Below are 17,182 nucleotides of genomic sequence, written 5' to 3' on the forward strand. Positions count from 1 at the left end.
CTCACAGTGCCAGGGACGCCAGCTTCAGGCGTTTGCTCATTCTCCCCGTGCCTGCGTGGGTTTCCTCCGGGTGCTCCGGTTTCCTCCCACAATCCAAAGATGTGCACGGGTGCATTGGCCATGCTAAGTTGCCCATAATGTTCGGGGATGTGTAGGTTAGGTGCCTTAGTCAGGAGTAAATATAGGATAATAGGGTAGGGAAATGGTCCTGGGTGGGTTACTCTTCGGAGGGTTAGTGTGGACTTGTTGGGTCGAAGGGCCTGTTTCCACAATGTAGGGATTCTATGAACTCTGTTTCTCTCTCTCTCTCCACAGATACTGACAGACCTGCTGAGTTTCTCCAGCATTCTCTGTGTTTGTTTCAGATTTCCAGCAGCCACAATGGTTTGCTTTTATTGAATAATGAACTGCTTGAGTACAAGGGCAGCTTAGATCTGGGCAGCGTGATTAAATTGTTTCTGAATATCGATAACAATAATTTTGTGATCTGTTTATCTATAGTATTTTGAGGTATCGAACAATACTGACTCCAGAATGGCTTAGCACTACATTAAGCTGTTTGGTCCTTTGTTAACAGTTAAGTATGAAAGAATAAAATTCCTGGTGATTGCTCTGAAGAATTCTGTTGAAGTCTACGCATGGGCTCCAAAACCGTACCACAAGTTTATGGCATTCAAGGTAAGACAATTCATTAAGGAACTAGTCCCAGCTGATGCAGTTGTGAAGGATTGACTAGGCCAATTTTCAAAGGAGTTCAGCAGCTGATGGGTTAACATGAGTGCATTAGCTTAACAAAACTACATCAGAACAAAGTAAACTGCAGATTCATGCTCACGAATCACCGCACATGAATCAAAACCGGTTACAGCAAGTCACTCGTCTCAGTGTCCCAATGACTCACTCAGCAAAGCAATAATGTAGGTCTGGGAGTTGTCAACTACTTAGCTTCCACCAGGCAACAGCAGAACAGACATTGTCTGGATCAATTGGCCAATAAAACTTGAGAGGGAGCCGAAATATTTTCCAGTCAGCCTGCTCAGTGATACAATGACACACCTCAGGAACAGCTACCCGAGAGTGAGTGATGATAAACACAGGAATGCATGTCAGTGATGATTATGTACCTGAAATGATCAGCTTCTGTTTCCCCTAGTCTTCCTCATAGTGAATGTGCCTGGGGAGCCAGCGTCTGTTATATATGCAGATTGCGACCTGAGCCAGTGAACACAGATGCATGGAAGTAATTCAGGGTTTATTTTAATAAAACAAAATTGCAACAGCAGTGAAACCTTTTAAACATGCAGCACAGTTTCTGTATAAAAGCCACCCTAGTTATATTCTCCCATGTCATATATTCATGACCTACTTATTAAGCACTCTGCTCACTTTGGTCCCTTAGTGTTACATTTTTAGCTGTCAAGGATCCTGGAATATATTGGTTTAGAAATGTCCCACTTTGAGTCAATTAGTTCTCTGATTTATTTAGGTTAACCATGACATTGGACTGCTGAGAAGTGGAACAGAACATAAATACAGCAATGACATTTAAGTGTTTAATGCAATAACTGTATTCATCTAAGTTTGTATAAAAATAGCATTAAAACAAATGTGTCTTATCTCTAAGTCCAAATCTCTTGATAAAGACTTCAACATGGCCAGGAAGATTTTCTTCAACCACTTTGAAGTGAATGCAATTGAAAATATAAATTATGTAATTAAGTCAGGAAACACTGGAAGCACATAGGTCAATCAGTATGGAGAAAAGATCTATGAGATGGAAAAGATAAATTAGTGTTTCATTAGCAGTCCTTTCACCAGAGCTGGATTATTCCAGACATTGAGCACAGATCAAAATGATAACCTGCTTTTCCTTTGCTCAGATCAAACTGCTCAGTAATGTAGGACATCTCTTAACCTGTAACAACTTGGTAACAAAAGGAATATATGGGTATACCATTTAACTCCTTGAACCTGTTCAGTAAGATCATTGCTGGTTGCTTACAGCCCATAATAAAGATTTATGTCTGTAAGGAAGCAAACCCGAGTTCAAGTATTTCCTGTGGGGGAGCAGATATATTGTTTCCCAAGTTCATGAATTCCTTTGCTAAACCTCTCAGTCTCCCTACACATCTTCCCTCTTTGAAAGATGTTCCTCAAAGCCTGCCACTTTGATCGGGTTTTTGGCCACCTGGAGTCCTGCCATCTCCTTCAGTGGGTTGGTGTCAGATTTTCTTTTTTGGCAAGGCTCCTATAAACTGTTCTGTGTGAAAGGTTGCTGTGTAAATGCAAGTTGTTATTAGTTTTGTTTCACATAGTATGGAGTCATTTCCATTGGGATGGAGCATCATTAGCTCTGAATTTGGGCAGCTAGCACTTCCAATTCTGGTTACACATATAACAAACAAAGAAGCAGGAGTAGGCCATTCAGCCCATTCAGCCTGCCCCATTGTTCAATCTGGAGAAAATGAAAACTACAGATGCTGGAGATCAGAGTCAAGATCCATTGGTCAATATGATCACGGCTGATCAAAGGCTTCATTGCCTTCACCTTACCCCCATAATCCAGTACCCCTGTAATAATCTTGGAGATTTTGTCACACAGAACCTTCTCTTCCACTTAGTTTCATCCCACATCTTCATTACCTTCCATGATATGCCTTTGAGGATATGGCTGCAGTAAATAAAATCTTCCAGCTGAATGTGTGCTATACGCAAAATCCTATGAATGGACAAAAGGTTTTTATCTCCATCTAATACAAGAAGAGGAGATTGGAACTACAATGTTACAGCCCTATCTCCACTCCTGTTGGTTTTTGCTAGTTCCAGGAATTAAGAATTAATCTCATATAGCTATATAACATATTTGAACACATTATATACCATACCACTGGGTGGGTGGGAATTGACCTGGACCAGAAGTCCTGCTGTGAAGACAACCAATCAAAGGCATTTTAAAACTAATGCATTTTCTTTTTTAATTTTCTTGAAACACTTCAGTTTATGTGACAAAATCTCTGAAAATCGATGTAACCCTAACTGCTGTACTCAAAGCGTTTGCTGCCTGATCCTCATGGTCAAAATGACTTCATATTAAGTGCAACAACAGCAGTAATCATAATTTGCATTTTTATAGCACCATAGCATTGAATGTTTTCAAGAAGGCATTAGATAAAGTACTTAAGCTTAAAGAGACCAAAGCGTATGAGGCAAAAGTGGGAACTGGACATTGAGTTGGATGAAAAAGAAATTGCCAGTGATTTATTTTTCATAGAGAGTTGTGTTAACGGAATCTTTGGATAGCCTCCACATTACTTACTCTGGGATCAACCATGATCATATTGAATGACAGAGTGGGATCAAAGGACTGAATGGCCTACTCTTGCTCCTACTCTCTGTTATTGAAATAACTCCACAGAGGCCGGTATCCTGTCTCCAAGTCACCTTTTATTTACACGTGGAAAGCCTTTGACTCCGGCAGAGCCTCATCAGAATCAGCACCCAGAGTGTTTGAATCTCTGGCACTCCACTTTTTATCTGTCAGCCAGGACTCCCTGATTGGACCAGCCCCAATCAGGGAACACATATTCTATGAGGCCATCTGGCTGACCTTGTTACAATCAATACAGTTATACTAAAGGAAATTTTACAATGAGCCATGTATCATATCAGACAGGTGGCTAAAAGTTCAGTCAAAGCAGTAGGTTTTCAGGAACATCTTTAAAGAGGAAAGCCTCGTCGAGAGACAGAGAGGATTAGAGAAGGAATTCATGAGCTTAGCCTGCAACATTGGAGATGAATAAAGTCAAGGATGGTCAAGAGTGCAGACCTGGAGTAGCAGAGATCTCAGAAAGCTGTCAGACTGGAGGACTTCTCAAAGCTAGGGAGGGGTGAGACCATGAAGATGGTTCAAACATGGATAGCAGTTTTAAAACTGAGGCATTGCTGATGTGGATGCCAATGTAAGTCAGCGAGCACCGCAATGAATGGCAAAAAGGTCTTGCAGCAAGTCAAGGTACAAGCAACAAAATTTTAGATGCTCTCCAGTTTATGGAAGGTGGGAAAAGCACAACAACAGACTGGGAACAAATGTATGCAAAATGTCAGCGATAATTTATAATCTGACGTGGTAATACAATTAGAAAATCAAGATGCACCCATCCCATCGATTGTCCCAGTAATGTTGTAGGTATAGATAAGAGAAAGAGTGTTGCTGGAAAAGCGCAGCAGGTCAGGCAGCAATCAAAGGAACAGGAGAATCGATGTTTCGGGCATAAGCCCTTCTTAATAAGAAATAAGAGGTACAGAACAGTGAAAAAAATATTTAAAAAGGGATAAATAAAATAAAATTACTTGATTGTCTCTCTTTCTCTTACTCCCCACTCTCTCATCACCTTTTTCCTCTCCTCTTCCCCCTTTGCTACAATTCTCCCCTGTTTTCCACTTTGCCTCTGCTTCACCCATCCCCCACATATTTTGTCACATAGCACTGGCTTCAGCCTTGGTCATTCACAGCTCCTAATCTCCCCATAATCTCTCTATGCACTGTCATTATCACCTCTTTATTGCTACCTTTGCTTCTGGAGCCATGACTCACCATCTATCAGCCTCGTATAAATACCACCCTATTTCTCCTTTTTTTAACTTTGACAAAGGGTCAGTTAGACTAGAAACTTCTGCTCTTCTCTCTCCTTACAGATGCTGCCAGACTTGCTGAGATTTTCCAGCATTTTCTCTTTTTTGGTTTCAGATTCCAGCATCTGCAGTAATTTGCTTTTATTACAGAATTGGCATTGGAGAGGGTGGTGCAGAGTAAATTTACCAGGATGCTTCTGGGCGATAGAGTTTCAATGCTGAAGACAGATTGGATAGACTGGGGTTGTGTTCCTTAGAGCAGAGCAAATTGAGAAAGGAAATAATTGGAGGTATCAGTGACCAAAGGGCATAGATTTAAGGTAAGGGGCAAAAGGATTAGTGGAGATGTAAAGAAAAAGGCTGGTAGGAATCTGGAACTCTCTGCCTGTGAAGGTGGTAGTGGCAGAAACCCTTATAACAGTTAAGAAGCATTTAGATGTGGACTCTGATCCCACCATCAGGGGAAAACTTTCTTCCTGTCTATCCTATCTATGTTTCACATAGTTTTATACATCTTACGCATCTCCTCTGCACTCTCTCCAGTGCTATCGCATCCCTTCAATATTGTAGATTCCAGAACTGCACACAATACTTTAGCTGTGGCCTAAACAAATTTTTTGAAACAGTTTCTGCATAGCCTCCCTGCTCTTAGACTGTATGCTTTGTGGGCGGCACGGTGGCACAGTGGTTAGCACTGCTGCCTCACAGCGCCAGAGACCTGGATTCAATTCCCGCCTCAGGCAACTGACTGTGTGAGTTTGCATGTTCTCCCCGTGACTGCGTGGGTTTCCTCCGGGTACTCCGGTTTCCTCCCACAGTCTAAAGATGTGCAGGTTAGGTGAATTGGCCATGCTAAATTGCCCGTAGTGTTAGGTAAATGTAGGGGTATGGATGGGTTGCGCTTCGGCAGGTCGGTGTGGACTTGTTGGGCCGAAGGGCCTGTTTCCACACTGTAATGTAATGTAATCTAAACTTCAGCCTAATAAAGGCAAGTATACCATATGCATTCTTAACCACTTTATCCACCTGTGCTGATACTTTAAGGGACCAGTGTACAAGACCATCAAGGTCCCTCTGATCCTTGGTATTTCCCAGGCTCCAACCATTCATTGTGTATTTTTTTCCCTTGTTTGTCCTGCCCAAGCACATCACCTCACATTTAGCCACCTTTATTTCCATTTGCCATTGATCAGTCCATTTGCTTGGCCCCTCTGTATCCTCCTGTAGTCTAATGCAATCTCCCTCACTATTTACTGCACATTTAACTTACTGCAAACTTACTGACCAGACCTCCTATATTAAAGTCCAAATCACTTACATAAAACACAACCAGCAAAGATCCCAACACTGACCCCCGTGGGACCCCACTGGACACAGATTCCCATTTGGAATCACCTCAGTAATCAGCACGCTCTGCTTCTTGTCACTCAGCCAACTGTCAATTTGATTTGCCAAATTTCCTTGGATCTCAAGGATTCCTTGGCTCTCTTTGTTATCCATCTCCTACGTGGGACCTTATCAGAAGCCTTGCCAAAGTCCAAATAGACTGCATCAAAAGCCCTCATCTACTCACTGGATCACCTCTTCGAAAACTTCAATTTACCCCTGGCTCCCTTCTTGAATAGTTAATTGTTAATTTTATCGAGATTTCTTGCTGAATTGCAGAAAAACTGAAGTATTCGGTGACTAACTATACTTCAATTATCTCTTCCTTTGCAGTCCTTTACATCTCTCGCTCACAAGCCACTGTCAGTGGACCTCACAATTGAAGAAGGTCAGAGGTTAAAGGCAATCTACGGATCCACTTCGGGTTTTCATGCCATTGACCTTGACTCAGGGACAGTTTATGACATCTACCTGCCAACTCATGTAAGCTTTCTCCTACGTGACTGGTACTGTCCAGTGAAGGAATGTGAACTAAGATAGTCAGTGCTGACACAGGAAGACAATCCCATCAGAGACTGGAAATCGTGAAGTGTTCAGGGAAAGTAAATGAAGAGAAACTATTTTCAGTAGGATAAATAAGAAAAGTCACAGGTATAAGGCAATTGGCAGAATGAGCAGAGGTGAGATGAGGTAAATTCAATTTGTCCACAATTGGTTCGGGTTTGGAATTAAGTGTCTGATATAGTGGTCAATACAGATTTAATTGAAGCATTCAGTAGGGAATTGGGTAAATACCTGAAGGAGAAATGTTTGCAACGATATGGGAGACTGCGTGGCATATTAAGACTAACTAAATTGGGTGACACGGTAGCCTAGTGGTTGGCACTGCTGTCTCACAGTGCCAGGGACCCAGGTTCAATCCCAGCCTTGGACAACTGTCTGTGAAAAGTTTGCACATTCTCCCTGTGTCTGAGTTGGTTTCCTCCCACCATCCAAAGACATGTAGATTAGGCAAATTTGGCCATACTAAAATTGCCCGTTGTGTTCAGGGATGTATGGATTAGGTGCATTAATGAGGGGTAAATGTAGGGGAATGGGTCTGGGCCGATTATTTTTTGGGAGGTCGATGTTGGGCCAGATGGCCTGATTCTGTTGACTTATTACTTATCAAAAGAGTCAGTAAACAACCAGTGGACTGAATGGCACAGTAAGACATATTTATGTAGATGCAGCATGTTTTAGTTTGGAATGCCTCAGTATTCAATGTCTGTGAGTTTTGTAAGGTTTTAAGGACAATCACTGACTCTTTTCTTCCCCTTTGACTTTCTTCCTTTTCTCCAGTTGTTGTTGTGGTGGTGCTAGGTTCATCAACATCAGTAAAGTTGAAAACTTTGCCAGTTTTTCACGTGTGAAATTAAAGAGTACTAAAAAAACTATCCAACAAAAGAGAAATGTTATGTTCTTGTTCACTGTGCATAAACAATGTTCCAGCATGTGTATTTAAGAAATGACGACCATGAATAAAACAGAGATTGGTTGTCTCGTGTTTACATATATTACCTAGTAACATGAGTTTAAATTCCACGGTGGCAGCTTGAGGATACAAAATCAATTTGAGAAAATCTTGAAATTAACAGCTGAAATCAATGAGTGTGCTCATGACCCTGCTGTGTTGTCATAAAAACTAGTTGATTAGCATTTGCCTGCCATCTTTCCTGGTATGACCGAGTCCCACATTAAATGGCGGTGGTTCTTCATAGATTGCTGAATTGTCCCAGTAGTGAATCACGCCTCTTCCCAGTAAAAAATGTCAGCCTCACCAGCAATATCCATATCATAAGAATGAATAGCTGAAAACTTCTCCATTTTGATATCTCCACCAGTGTCCAGCCTGGAATTGATTTTTATGAAAATCCCTTTGGATTAGCTCTATGGATCAGCTCTATATTTTCACACATTGTTGTAACGCAATCAGCTTTATTCATTTATACAGTGGTGCTGAGGCTATAATGATTATTGGTGATAGTAGTGAACCCTTAGATAATAGTCAAAATGGAGGCCTTTGAAATGTAGATACAATAATGTATGCTTGAAATTGAATATAATGACCATTCAAACAAATGAAGAGGTACTAGAAGTTGCAAGAGCCACCAAAACTCAAAAAGAAAAGAAAATGTCAGTATTTCATATTTTTATATTTACTTATGGGATATGGGTGTCAATCGCTGGGCCAGAGTAATTGCCCATCCCTTGTTGGTCCTGAGAAGGTGGTGGTGAATTGCCTTTTTAAACCACTGCAGCCCGTGTGTTGTAGATTAATCCACAATGCTGTTGGGGAGGCAGTTCCAGGATTTTAACTCACCAATACTAAAGGAACAGAGATAAATTTCGAAGTCAAGATGGTCAATGGCTTGGAGGGGAAATTGCAGATGGTGATATTCCCATGTATCTGCTGCCTTTGTCCTTCCAGATGGGCTTGGTTGTGGAAGGTGATGTCCGCGGATCTTTGGTGAATTTCTGCAGTGCATCCTGTAGGTGGTAAAAACAATAACTGCAGATGCTGGAAACCAGATTTTGGATCAGTGGTGCTGGAAGAGCACAGCAATTCAGGCAGCATCCAACGAGCAGCGAAATCGATGTTTCGGGCAAAAGCTCTTCATCAGGAATAAAGGCAGAGAGCCTGAAGCGTGGAGAGATAAGCTAGGGGAGGGTGGGGGTGGGGAGAGAGTAGCATAGAGTACAATGGGTGAGTGGGGGAGGAGACGAAGGTGATAGGTCAGGGAGGAGAGGGTGGAGTGGATAGGTGGAAAAGGAGATAGGCAGGTCGGACAAGTCCAGACAAGTCAAGGGGACAGTGCGGAGCTGGAAGTTTGAAACTAGGATGAGGTGGGGGAAGGGGAAATGAGGAAACTGTTGAAGTCCACATTGATGCCCTGGGGTTGAAGTGTTCCGAGGCGGACGATGAGGCGTTCTTCCTCCAGGCGTCTGGTGGTGAGGGAGCGGCGGTGAAGGAGGCCCAGGACCTCCATGTCCTCGGCAGAGTGGGAGGGGGAGTTGAAATGTTGAGCCACGGGGCGGTTTGGTTGATTGGTGCGGGTGTCTCGGAGATGTTTCCTAAAGCGCTCTGCTAGGAGGCGCCCAGTCTCCCCAATGTAGAGGAGACCGCATCAGGAGCAACGGATACAATAAATGATATTGGTGGATGTGCAGGTAAAACTTTGATAGATGTGGAAGGCTCCTTTAGGGCCTTGGATAGAGGTGAGGGAAGAAGTGTGGGCACAGGTTTTACAGTTCCTGCGGTGGCAGGGGAAAGTGCCAGGATGGGAGGGTGGATCATAAGGGGGCGTGGATCTGACCAGGTAGTCACGGAGGGAACGGTCTTTGCGGAAGGCGGAAAGGGGTGGGGAGGGAAATATATCCCTGGTGGTGGGGTCTTTTTGGAGGTGGCGGAAATGTCGGCGGATGATTTGGTTTATGCGGAGGTTTGTAGGGTGGAAGGTGAGCACCAGGGGCGTTCTGTCCTTGTTACGGTTGGAGGGGTGGGGTCTGAGGGCGGAGGTGCGGGATTTGGACGATTTGCATTGGAGGGCATCTTTAACCACGTGGGAAGGGAAATTGCGGTCTCTAAAGAAGGAGGCCATCTGGTGTGTTCTATGGTAGAACTAATCCTCCTGGGAGCAGATACGGTGGAGCCGGAGGAATTGGGAATATGGGATGGCATTTTTGCAAGAGATAGGATGGGAAGAGGTGTAATCCAGGTAGCTGTGGGAGTCGGTGGGTTTGTAAAAAATGTCAGTGTCAAGTCGGTCATCATTAATGGAGATGGAGAGGTCCAGGAAGGGGAGGGAGGTGTCAGAGATGGTCCAGGTAAATTTAAGGTCAGGGTGGAATGTGTTGGTGAAGTTGATGAATTGCTCAACCTCCTCGCGGGAGCACGAGGTGGCGCCAATGCAGTCATCAATGTAGCGGAGGAAGAGGTGGGGAGTGGTGCCGGTGTAATTACGGAAGATCAACTGCTCTACGTAGCCAACAAAGAGACAGGCATAGCTGGGGCCCATACATGTGCCCATGGCTACCCGTTTGGTCTGGAGGAAGTGGGAGGATTCAAAGGAGAAATTGTTAAGGGTGAGGACCAGTTCGGCCAAACGAATCAGAGTGTCGGTGGAAGGGTACTGTTGGGGACGTCAGGAGAGGAAAAAACGGAGGGCTTGGAGGCCCTGGTCATGGCGGATGGAGGTGTAGAGGGATTGGATATCCATGGTGAAGATGAGGCGTTGGGGGCCGGGGAAACGGAAGTCTTGGAGGAGGTGGAGGGCGTGGGTGGTGTCTCGAACGTATGTGGGGAGTTCCTGGACTAGGGGGGATAGGACAGTGTCGAGGTAGGTAGAGATGAGTTCAGTGGGGCAGGAGCATGCTGACACAATGGGTCGGCCAGGGTGGTCAGGCTTGTGGATCTTGGGAAGGAGGTAGAACTGGGCAGTGCGGGGTTCCCGGACTATGAGGTTGGAAGCTGTGGGTGGGAGATCTCCTGAGGTGATGAGGTTCTGAATGGTCTGGGAGATGATGGTTTGGTGATGGGGGGGGGGGTGAGGTCATGGTCGAGGGGGCAGTAGGAAGAGGTGTCCTCGAGTTGGAGTTTGGCTTCAGCGGTGTAGAGGTCAGTGCACCAGACTATCACTGCGCCCCCTTTATCCGCTGGCTTAATGGTAAGGTTGGGATTAGAGTAGAGGGATTGGAGGGCTGCGTGTTGTGAGGGTGAAAGGTTGGAGTGGGGTAGGGGGATCGACAGGTTGAGGCGGTTAATGTCCCGACGGCAGTTGGAAATGAAGAGGTCGAGGGCAGGTAATAGGTCAGTGCGGGGTGTCCAGGTGGATGCAGTGTGTTGGAGGTGGGCGAAGGGGTCCTCGGAAGGTGGGCAGGAGTCCTGATTGTGAAAGTAAGCTCGGAGGTGGAGGCGATGGAAGAAGTGTTCGATGTCACGGCGTGTATTAAATTCATTGATGCGTGGACGGAGGGGGATGAAGGTGAGTCCTTTGCTGAGGACTGATCGTTCCTCCTCAGTGAGTGGGAGGTCTGGAGGGATGGTGAAAACTCGGCAGGGCTTGGAGCTGGGATCTGGTGTGGGTGTGGTGCTGGGATTGGGGTCGGAGCCAGTACCTGGAGTGGGTGTGATGGTGGGGGGAATGGGGGTGGAGGCATGAGCAGGGGTAGTGTTCCCCTCGGGGTTCTGGGGGGTGGGGATAGTGACAGTGGGGTCTGTGGGGGGGGGGGCGTGTCAGCAGATTGCAGGTGAGTGGCGCTGGTGGGGGCGGAAGTGGTGGCAGACACGGCAGTAGGGGTGGCGGAAGTCACTGAGCGTGTGGCATCGGCGATGATGTGAGGGCCGGAAGTGGCTGTGGGAGTGGCCATGATGGGGGCGGACGTGAGGTCATCAATCAGCGTGGGGGTGGTAGCTGCATCAGCCGCATGGCTAATGGCGTTTCCGAGGCCAGGGGAATCTTCTGGAATGTTTGAGGAGCGCTGGTTATGGAGGTGGGTAGATAAAAGTTTGTTGTACTTACAGTTTTTGATGTTTGAGATGGAATTGAAATACTGTTTGTTAAGACTATGAATTCTCCTGAGGATGTAGTACCGAGTGGGTCCTTTGCAATTCTGAGAGAGTGTGGCCCTCAGCTGAGGCAGGGCAGACTGTAGAGAGGTTAGGTGCCGGCGCATTGCTGCAAGTGTGGAGCGGAGGATCTTGAAGGACAACTGTTGCTGGTGTTTTTGAATCTGTAGTCTGTACTGTTTGTCCTGTTCGGTACCGAACTCTGCTGGTTTAAAGGTGGTCCGGAGTCCGTAGGTGGTACACACTGCTGCTACTGAGTGTCAGTGACGGAGTTAGTGGATGTTTGTGGAAATGGTGCCAATAAGGTGGATTGCATTGACTTGGATGGGGGTCAAGATTCTTGGAGAAGCTTGACAACATTTTAGACAATGCAGCCACCTGTTCATAGCTGCAGAGTTCTCTTCTAGGGGGCAAAGTGAAGAGCAGCTGAAAGAGGTCAGCAAAAGGGCACAGTTGGATGAAGAATGTCACTGGGCAGTTACCAATGAGCTACAGTCAATGTGTGAGTACTGTGAAAGATGGGCAAATGTGCCATCCCATTACAGTGGATCTCCTACAGGTGTGGCTGCAAGGAACAGCACCAATAAACTGATACTTACCTCATCCATATGGCATTTTTCTGCTTACTATTTTAACCTAAATACCTTTATTAAATAATGAACACAGGAATATCACACATTCCTGAGGTTTGGCTTATACTACTGTCATCAAAAAACTAATTTCTTAGTTTCTCAGTAACAATCTATTGATGACAGAAGGCAAGTAACTACTTACACTGTACTTCCTTTTAACTAATTGTAATTCTCTGTTAATGTTTTTCAATGTACACAAAAGATGCTTCACTAAATTTACAAAGGGTTTGGCCCCTTTTGTCAGTGAGCACTGTAGGAGGTGAAAATTGGACTCACTTCCACACCTGCTATATAATTAACTTCCTTTAACACATCGATGCTCAGCTCTCAAACAGCATGTGGTAACCAAAACTATGGTTTTAGAAACAAACACAGAGAACGCTGGAAAAAATCAGCAGGTCTGAACTTTTCAAGTCTGGTGTGAGTCTTAAGAAGCGTCATAACAGACACAAAATGCTAACTCTGTTTTTCTCTCCACAGATGCTGCCAGACCTGCTGAGTTTCTCCAGCAATCTCAGCATTTGTTCCAGTGTTCTCACTATTGTGCTTTTATTCCAAACTATTTAGAATATCTATGCACATTGTATAGCTCCTGCTCAAATAGTTTAACTATTTTATCTTCCCCTCCCCATCTGTTCCCTGGAAACATAGGAAAGAATTAAAGGCCACTCAGCCCCTTGAACCAATCCCTCCATCCAATTAAATCATTGCTGCATCTTAGCTCAAGGTAATCCTTAACACCTAAGCATAACAAAAAAAGCCTATCCAACTCAGTTTATAAATGCTCAATTGGCCGCTCAGCCTCCACAGCCACTCTCGGGGTGTTGACTATCCCTATTTGTGACTAAGTTCCTTCTGATACCAATCCTGAGTTCATTCTTAAACAAGATGATGTACTCCCTGCTCTCTTCCTGTGCCACCTGTTTTACTGGAGATTCCCTTCCTCTACCTCTTCCTCACCCCACCCTCCTCACTGCTCCCAGCCTGTGTAGAAATAGCCATTCCTGTGCAGTAACTCTCACAAACCAGAGAGGTTGGAGATGAATGTGTGAAAAATTCTCAGTGTGACTTGCCATCCATCATTTTTGTTTTAACACGTAAAGACAAAATAATAATGTTTATGGCATGGTGATTCACTGGTTTGCACTGCTATCTCACAACACCATCGAGGCCTGAAGGACCTGTACTGTGCTGTACTGTTCTAACACCAGGGACTTGGGTTTGATTCCAACCTCAGCCAACTGTGTGGAGTTTGCACATTCTCCCTGTGTCTGCAAGGGTTTCCACTGGGTGCTCTAATTTCCTTCCAAAGATGTGCAAGTTTGGGTGGATTGGCCATGCTAAGATTCTCATGGTGTCCAGGATTGTGCAGGCTAGGTGAATTAGCCATGGGAAATGCAAGGTTATACAGGGTAGGGGTGTGAGTCTGGGTGGGAGCTCTTCAGAGGGTTGGTGTGGACTCAATGGGCCAAATGGACTGCTTCCACACTGTTGGGATTCTTTGACAAATGTTACATTCTCCAATCCAACATTTTTCTCCAATAACTATTCCATACAGTGCAAAAATCCGTTTTACTATTGAGTCACTTTTAAGCCTAAGAAATCTAGTCAATATCAGTGGATGGAAATTTAAGACAGATATATGGCATCTTTTGTCCACAATTTTAACAGAATAATTCTTATAGCCCTTTTAAAAATAAATAGAGGCACACCCATGTAATCAGCTTCTATCCATGAATGTTGCAAATGTCATTTCTAGCTCCTCATTGCAGATGTGAAACAACATTTTTTGAAATTTGTTTTTGTAGTTCTATGCAAGTTAATCCAATTCAATTGTATCAGGTAGTTTTAATTTTAACAACTTTGAACTACAAGAAGTAGACAACAAAAATAACGTGCAATTAAAAGCATCTTAAATATTGTGAAATATTCTGAGGCACATTGCAGAATTATCACTAGTCAGAAATTGACACCAAGCTGTATAACGGGATAGTAGACAGTCAATGTGGTTTTCAGTAGTATCTTAAAACAAGGAGGGAGACGCCAAGAGGAATAATATGGCACTTCCAGTATAAACTATAGGAAAGATATTATTAAGTTGGAAAGGGTTAAGAAGAAATTTATCAGATGTTGCCAAATATGAAGGTTTGAGTTATAAAAATAGGCTGAGACATTTTTTACTGGAGTTGAGGTGGTTGAGGGTGACCTTATAGAGGTTTATAAAATCAAGTGGAGTGTAGATAGGGTTAATGATAGGTGTCTTTTCCCAAGGGTGGGGGAATTCAAGACCGGGGGGGCATATTTTTAAAGTGAGATTTATAAAAAGACATGAGAGGAAAATTTGTTTACACACAGGTTGGTTCATGTGTGGAATTAACGTCCAGAGGACGTGTTGGATGCGGTCACAGTTACAAGCATAAAAGACATTTGGATAAATACATGAATAGGAAAGGTTTGGAGGAATATGGGCCAGGAGCAGGCAGGAGTGACTGGTTTAGTGTGGGATTATTGTCAGCATGGATTGGTTGGATCAAAGAGTCTGTAATTCTATATCTGTCTCTATTTTGCTACAGGAAATTGATTTTCCAGAATTAATGTTGAATGGCAGCTGTTTGCTTTCAATTAATTTATTTTGCGAACAATGCTCATCAACGGCTCTGTCATCCAGTCATTGTAACCTGACAAGACGGGAATGTTAGTGGCACAGAAAGGCCTTTCAAATCTTTAAGCCTATTCCATTGTTTTAATTAATTCTTTGCTGATCTTCTCTTCTAAGCTAATTATCCCCCTGTACTGGGATTCCTTGATACCTAGCCATGGGTTAGTTAGAATCACTGGCACCCACTGAGTTTTGGCTTCAAATCTCATTTCAGACTCTTTGAGCATATCAACCAGGCTGATCACTCCAGTGAAGTACTGAGGGAGTGCTGTGCTGTTGGAGATGCTGTCTTCAGACGTGCTATTAAACTAAAGCCCAATCTTCCATCTTGGTTGACAGAAAAGCAATGGTCACTTTCATTTCTCCAGGCACTGAGTGAACCACCAAGGCCTGGATGCGTCAGTGGCTGGAGAGACTGGAAGAGAATCTATTATCGTGCACAGATCCTCGGAGCAGCCACATAGCTGAGAGATTGTTCCCCAAGTTCCTTGATTTGTATTCATTCCCCTCAACTGATGCCACCAGATCAGAGTTATCGAGTCGTTGACACATTGTTTTTATAGGGACCTTACTGACTGCAAACTGGCTGCTGTGTTTCATACATCACAGCAGTTACTCTATGGTCTGTAATGTGCTGTGGGATGGTGGGAAGGGTGCTCAAAAAGCACCTAAAAAAAAAGTTAAATCTTAACAATTTGTTACTGGAGGGAATGCAGAGGAGATTCTGAGAATTGAGAGGGTTGACTGATGGAGAAGAGATTGAATTGATTGCGACTGTATTCATTGGGAATTTAGAAGAATAGCGGGGGGGGGGGAGAGGTGGGGGGGGTGGATCTCAGAGAAACATTCACAATTATAAAGGGAATAGATAGCATAGAAGCAGGGAGATTGTTTCCACTGGTGGATGAAACCAGAATTAGGGGGCATAGCCTCAAGATAAGGGGGAACCGGTTTAGGACTGAGTTGAGGAAGAACCTCTTCACCCAAAGGGTTGTGAATCTGTGGAATTCCCCGCCCAGTGAAGCAGTTGAGGCTACCTCGTTGAACATTTTTAAGGCAAAGATAGATAGATTTTTGAACAGTAAAGGAATTAAGGGCTATGGTGAGGGAATAGGTCAGTGAAACTGAGTCCACGAAAAGATCAGGCATGATTTTATTGAAAGGCAGGGCAGGCTCGAGAGGGCAGTTCCTATTTACAAATGGTTAAAATTGTCACAAATGACTATTCATCAATGGCCTTTTGGGAGAAGAGAATTCTGGCTCTCTGTAAAGTATGATAAGTGAGAGTTTGTCACTGCGCGGGTAAAAAGATGATTTCGCTGCATGGAGCGAGCAAAGGGGAAAACTTGCACCAAGGTGTCCTGTAAGCGTCAGCCTGGATGAAACAGTTAATGTCGCTCAGCACAGATACACACTAGGCACAGATTGTGCAGCACGATCGGCTGAAGGAAAATGATTGGCCGATCTGCCTTCTTTTATTGCCACTGACCGAGCTCTGAGGGCTGGCAGCTTCATAAGCCTCTAAAAATAAAACACCCCCTCGGTGCCCTTAGCTGTTGCATAGCATGCAGCATGTGGAGCCTGCTGAACTGATAGGGGATCTTGTTTTGGGAATCACCTGATGAAGAGCAAGCCTTTATTAAGCTGGCTTCCTGTCAAGTGCTCCAGATTTGTTAGGAAGCAGAGCAATTGAAATTCAGGCACTCTTCTGCTGCCGTTCACACTTACCTCATGAGAATAACAAGACAGCGGATGAAAATTGCCCTCCGACTGTGGATGCCTGTTCTGATGTTGAGGATTGTAGTAGCTGAAAAATGGACTTCTGTCGTCAGCTTAGACACAAACAGCCTGGCAAGTAGAGAAGAAAGAAATTGGGTGTTTCTGCAGTTCTTTTTGCTGCAAATGAGACTCTTTACTTTAAAAAAAACTAAGTAACAAATATGAGGCTTCATTGTTGTAACACTCTGGTAGAATTATGATGCCTAAACTGGTGTGGTGCTCTCCTGTGTGACTAATGGTTTTTCTTTCTAGCATTAGTAATTTTTCTGACTGAATAGTAATGTTTTGACGTGAACCTTCATTCAGATTCAGGGCAATATTCACCCACATGCAATTATCATCCTTCCGAACACTAATGGAATGGAGCTGTTGGTTTGTTACGAGGATGAAGGGGTCTACATCGATACTTATGGTCGGATCACAAAGGAGATGGTCGTGCAGTGGGGGGAGATGCCGACCTCAATTGGTACGTACACACCTTCCAGC

General features: G+C 44.2%; 1 protein-coding gene across 6 annotated transcripts in view; it reads left to right on the forward strand.

Annotated features, from left to right (window-relative positions):
* LOC122557427 (mitogen-activated protein kinase kinase kinase kinase 4) overlaps positions 1–17,182 on the forward strand; it is a 317,468-nt gene that overhangs the window by 288,439 nt on the left and 11,847 nt on the right. For 5 of the 6 annotated variants that reach the window (XM_043705152.2, XM_043705149.2, XM_043705150.2 and 2 more), the window contains 3 exons: positions 578–678; positions 6,352–6,501; positions 17,003–17,162. In XM_043705152.2, the coding sequence (XP_043561087.2) occupies positions 578–678; positions 6,352–6,501; positions 17,003–17,162 (411 nt within the window). Of the gene's footprint in view, positions 1–577; positions 679–6,351; positions 6,502–7,359; positions 7,956–17,002; positions 17,163–17,182 lie in introns of those variants that run through there. The other variant, XM_087991862.1, reaches the window with a different exon arrangement.

Source organism: Chiloscyllium plagiosum, unplaced genomic scaffold (genome assembly GCF_037043375.1).
Source record: "Chiloscyllium plagiosum isolate Xiang-an unplaced genomic scaffold, Cpla_swu_hap1 HiC_scaffold_11, whole genome shotgun sequence".
Taxonomy (NCBI): Eukaryota; Metazoa; Chordata; class Chondrichthyes; order Orectolobiformes; family Hemiscylliidae; genus Chiloscyllium; species Chiloscyllium plagiosum.